Genomic DNA, 5,625 nt, shown 5'->3' on the forward strand with positions numbered 1-5,625 from the left:
CCAGTAGGCAAAGCCCACGGACTACAGTATAACGTATTTTGCATCTTTAAAACCACGATCAAAGCCGGATAAGCGACTGGCAGCCCGTGAGAACGTCCATGACCCGAGGTTCTATGGCGAAGCGCGTGCTCTCTGCAGATACCCACTCCCGGCTTCCCTGACGCAGGCGGTTGCTTGCCTTCTGTGTGCTGGGTCCATTTTCACGGGCCTATTTTTAGCGACGAAAATTCGCCTTGTGAAATGAAGAAGAATTAAATAATTACAACCCAAGAGGGAAGACGAGAAGGATTCAGGAAATCCAAACTATAGGTTATTAACCAAAAGTCAAATTTTAATGATCTTGGTATACAAAAAACGATTGTTCTTATATAAAAAAGTGTTCATAAAGATGTGTAAACTTAAAAAGTTGTGATTTCGACAAGTTTTAGTTTACACATTTTTGGGAACTTCAAAAAAACTGGAGAAATTCCCAAAGGTTACATTTGAAAAAACTGATAGTGAATTGTAATGGAATTAGAATGTGTAAACTAAATATTGTCAAAATGACCACTTTTTATCTTTATCCATCTTAATAAACACTATTTTTAAGATATAAGAAATTTTACTTCGAAAGTTTTTCGGTTAATTTACCTGAAGAAGGCTGGAAGAATGGCCGAAACGTCGTTTTTTGTATACCAAGACAATTAAGGTTTCATTTTTGGTTAATAACCTTTTTTCATTTTTTAAATGGAACGTAAGACCGAATAAGATTGAACGTGTTCTGTTTTGATCATTGGAACGATCGAAGAAAGTTTGACTTCTTCATTTCGTTTTTTCGAATTTCTATAAATTTTTCTACTGAATTCACGAGATCCTTCAGCTCCCAAGAAAAGATCTTCGTCTTCCCCAGAGCTGATGGTGACGAGGGGTTCCAGTGAGTCGAAAGTGGTGACAGGCCGAACCGCGAATTAGCACCACTGTACTGGGAAGTCAAAAAGAGTCGGCGAAGCTCGATGAAGAGACTGTTGGAAAGCTTGGAATTGCAGAGCTTCGTAATTGCGGCCTCAATGTGAGAACACTCCTGTAAAAAAAGAGGAATGGTAGAGTCATACACTCTCGAGAAATCGATGGTAACGAAAGCGAGGCTGACTGCAAGTGCTTATATGGTCGGAGCCCGCGACTAATAAAGTCTCGCGGGTGATGGAAGGCCCCGTGAAGGAGGAGCAACGATTCCGAGAGGTAATTCGCGGCTAGCATAACCTACAGAGGTGCTCCAATCGTAGCCATATGATCAGGTCACGTGGTCTAAAAACAGTCTCGTTTGAAATATTTACCTGGTGACTTCTCGTTATAATTTAAATTATTGTAATTTAATTAAAAGAAAGATTAGACATTAGTGAATTTGTTGAAGGAACATTTAATAGTCGAAATATGGCGGAAGAAGAAGCAGTTTTAAAAGCTGGTAAAGTGGTGCTTAAAGGAAGCAATACAAAGATCGACAATACAATTTTTATTAAGGTCTAGATTTTCAAACGATTGCATCAATATCTTTTTATCTTTTCCTCACAAGGTTATGGTACAGATATTGTCATATTTAGAGAATTATATATTTAAATATGATTTTTAATTGATATATATATAATAATAATAATAATAATTTACCACATACGACTCTCTTCACCTAGCCGCAAAACACCATCATATAATTCCTTTTCATTTTGATTGTCTTGATTTAACTTGATATGTCAACTATCAATTTTACTTAACTTTCACAAGCGACATCTTACCTTCATCAATGTGAGATGTAAATAAACCGTACGTCGTGAGAGAAATAAATAGAGCGAGACTGTTTATAGAGCTTCACTAAAGTGCCCGCCAGAGTTCCCATTTTCATAATCACCGCGAATTCCTTAAGCACAGCGATGTGTAAAGTAGGAAACACCATACAAGGTTCCCGGGAGATCTTTGGGAGTGGCAGAATCGAAGGAACTGAAGCCTCCCTGGGTCATTCTCGAAAACTCGGGGGCTGAAGTAATCGGATCTTCCCGGCGCACTTCAGAAAACATGCACTCGAACGGCGAAGGAAGTGCTGGTACCTCATTGCTGCCACGGGGACGACCTAAAGAGCCTTTTAATCACGTTTCTGCTGACGGAGGCAGGGGGCCGGGTAATAGCAAGGGCGTTTTCGAGCTCCCCTCGGCATCGAGTTTGTTGTAATACAACAACAAAAAATACTGGTTAGTCGAATCGGGTCCCGACGTAAGGGTCCTGGCACAAAGATCTTTGTCAGGAAACTCGATAAACAAAAACATTATGACGTGACGCGAACAGGTGTCAACGGAGGAATCGAGGTGCTCGTCCCGACGTACGGGGCTGCACCAAGAGGGTTTGGTCGCAAAACTCGGGAAATGTGAAACAATAATTATGTAATTGTTTTAAAAATGATTGCGCGTAATGTGCGTGTGTGTATTTCTGATTGTTTGTAAGTGTGTGTGAGCGGGTCTCGGTGGCGGAGTCATGGCGCTCTTCTCGACGTACGGGACTTGACCCAGTAGGTTTGGCCACCAAACTAGCGAAATGTGTGATATAATTCTTTTAAAATTGATTGATGGTGTGTGTATATGTCAGCGGAAATTTCATGTTGAGGATGGATGAAAAATTAGAATGTATATTGAAGATGGAGTAGGATGGCTGGACTTACTGTGATTTGAGAATGACCACTGGATGCAAAGTGAAGATAATTGATATTATCAGAGAGCTGTGTAGTTGACGGTGGCTAAAAGAAGACGATTCTTCATGGATAACTTACTATACCCAACATTTGGAGATAAGACCCCTTACTATATATTCGAATTATTTACCTTCGTATACAGAAACCCTTACCAGGACAGACTTCGTGAGAGAGGTTTAGTCCACAAAAATTCCCACACACAGAACTTGAAAAATCCAAATGTCGTTCATGGTAAATGTTTCGACCCTGTGGAATATACTTCATCCTGGTATCTGAGTCCACTTCACAGCATCTTTTCCGGAGAAGTTTCTTGAATTTATTTTTATAATGTGAAGTCTCTGCTTGAAATTAAACGTCGATAGGGGATCTTTAGAAAATGCAATATATTCTACGAACGGTTACTTTCACCATCCTTTCTTTTTTCCTATTATGTTAGCTGATACGTTACTGTGCTTCAGCATTCTCTGGGTTTTTATCTTTCATTTAAGCAAGTATTGCACATACGAATGCACTTATGTTACGGTAATACCTGATCCGTAGATTTTGATTTATCTAGTACATCCTTGTTTAACTGAGCTATTAAGTTTATTACTCACTACTATTTTCACTTCTGTTCTTTTCCCATGATCAGTCTGCGTATTAGGGCTCTATATTAAGTTATTGACTGTGAAGTCTCTGTTCCTTAGAGGGCTTCATAACCTATGTCCATGTCGGTAATGTGCCTTTACGATATCGTAAAGACATCGTCATATCATACGACGTCTTTATAATATCGCAGACACTTTAAACGCATGGAGATAGGATATCGAAAAGGTGTTGAAGGATTTAACAATATCGTAAAGACGTCGCCAAATGTTGTGCCCACTGGGTACTCTCTAGACCTCAAATTGCATACATTAATGTAAGTGACAGCCTAATTAAATGGGAATTAAAATAAATAGGTGTCATCGCAAAGTTATACAGTAGCCACCGGTTGATCACTACATCGCCTCATCGAAAATTGAGCTCCAGTTTATGGCAGGCCCAGCACAAGACTAAATCTGCTAAACCGCCAGGTATCAAGTTATACTCTGACACATATAAGAAATGTTTGTATGGCCCTAAATTTTTAGATTTACAAACAACATTTTTTTAACGCTTTTTTTCGTGGTTCTCAAAATTTAGAACCTAAGGAGCTTTCTATAGTGCCTTTTACCTAATTTCCAAAATTTTCAACTCGCTATCTCATTTCCTGTGGACGTGATTTTTTACCAAAGAAAATTTGGTAAGGTAGGATTCAGGGAAGTATGACATGGCCTTAACTCTTCAGTGCTTGCGCCTTTTGGAGTCAAACTGGCACTCGCTCTGCGACAAACGGACGCGTCACTTTTTTTCTATTCTGAGGCTTATATCTCGAAAACCATAAAACCTACAAGAACGTCGTTGTTTCCATTCGATTTAGGGATAAATTTCCATCCAAAAACCATGAATATAAATACAAAATATGTGCTTATACTCACTGAAAAAAATATGGGTATGCGCTAAAAAATAATATGTGACTCGCCCTTCGTGTTGAGAATTAAATTGAATTAGATTGGAGTAGAGTATAGTAGATTAGATAGGAATGAATTGGACTGAAATGGATTGGATTCAATGGCATTGAATTGTATTGGATTTAAGTGGATTGTATTGGAGTGAAGGGATTAGTTGGATTGCATGAGGTTGGAATGAAGTTTGTTTGATTGGAGTGGATTATATTGGAATGAATTGGATTAGATTTGATTGAAGTGGATTAGATTCAAGTGAAGTAGATTGGACTTGAATGAACTGGATTGGAATGCATTAGATTGTATTGAAATTAATTGAATTGGACAATTAGATTGGAAACATACTTACGTTACAATCACGCGCTGAAGAAAGTGTCCGCAAACCCAAACAATGCTGAATCACGGCGCGACAAAAGTCCGCCAGAAAGCACTTTTCCACTTTTGCGATCAATTTCTTGACTTGAAAATATAGAGGGTGCGCTGGGTAGTTTCATTCGAAATAAATAATTGCCGCCACTTTGAAAAAAAGTGCGGTCCTCTTGCCGCGGAACGCGAGTACTTAAGGATTAAAGAAATACTTAGATTCATTGAAAAAAGATTTCTTTGAATTAACAAAGAAAAGATTAAAACAGTAGAATATCTCTTTCATGCTAAGGAAAATATCCTCACGTGAAAAAAACTTTTTTCTGCGAGAAAAAATGGATTAGTTCTAACCTTGGAGTAGTGCCCCGAATAGGATGTTGCAGGGCTTTTCTTACAATAAGTCCCGTAATAGAGGAGAATATTAGCCATACGAAAATGAACCTCCACCAGAGATTATGTGCACAAAGTCCCAGTGGAATTATCCACATTGCTATTAACGTGACAAACTGAAACAATTTAAAATTAACATTATTTTTTTGTTTTAACGCATTTAAGAATCTCTGTGCCTTTACTGTAATCACTTATGAACCTGATACGATCTGTAGTGCCTTTTTTTCCATTCAACTAGTATAATCTGAGCGACTATCAAAGTTCCCAATAGGATGAACAGCATTTCAAAGTGCATCGTCTCGTGACCACGATGCAACTCGTGCATCTTTATGTGTTCCATTCTATAAAAATAAATACAACTTATATTGCGAAAATTTCAGACTATGTGCAAAAAAATTGGTGTTACACAAACATAGTTCACGGGTTTTTTATGCATGTGTTCTGAAATGAAAGTAGCAACTTCTGCATGGCGAAATGGAATCCGTGGTGAGCATTGGGCACAGCACAGAATAGCAGGAAAATGTCCTTCTACCATACTTTTAACCCTAATTCGTGCACCGCACATGCGCATTAACTTTTGGCCATAGACATTGTTTTACTCAGTACGATCATGTTTTTCGGAGAAAAAAAGGGCTG

At 38.5% G+C, this 5,625-nt stretch overlaps 1 protein-coding gene across 1 annotated transcript in view; it reads right to left on the minus strand.

Annotated features, from left to right (window-relative positions):
• Positions 1 to 969: 969 nt before the first annotated feature.
• Positions 970 to 5,625, minus strand: part of LOC117173547 (RING finger protein 121) — an 80,364-nt gene continuing 75,708 nt past the window's right edge. Inside the window, exons 3-5 of the mRNA XM_033362186.1 lie at positions 5,189 to 5,330; positions 4,951 to 5,105; positions 970 to 1,060 (exon numbers count right to left, since the gene is read on the minus strand). Coding sequence (XP_033218077.1) covers positions 970 to 1,060; positions 4,951 to 5,105; positions 5,189 to 5,330 — 388 coding nt within the window. The remainder of the gene's footprint in view (positions 1,061 to 4,950; positions 5,106 to 5,188; positions 5,331 to 5,625) is intronic.

This window comes from Belonocnema kinseyi, chromosome 5, assembly GCF_010883055.1.
Source record: "Belonocnema kinseyi isolate 2016_QV_RU_SX_M_011 chromosome 5, B_treatae_v1, whole genome shotgun sequence".
Classification (NCBI taxonomy): domain Eukaryota; kingdom Metazoa; phylum Arthropoda; class Insecta; order Hymenoptera; family Cynipidae; genus Belonocnema; species Belonocnema kinseyi.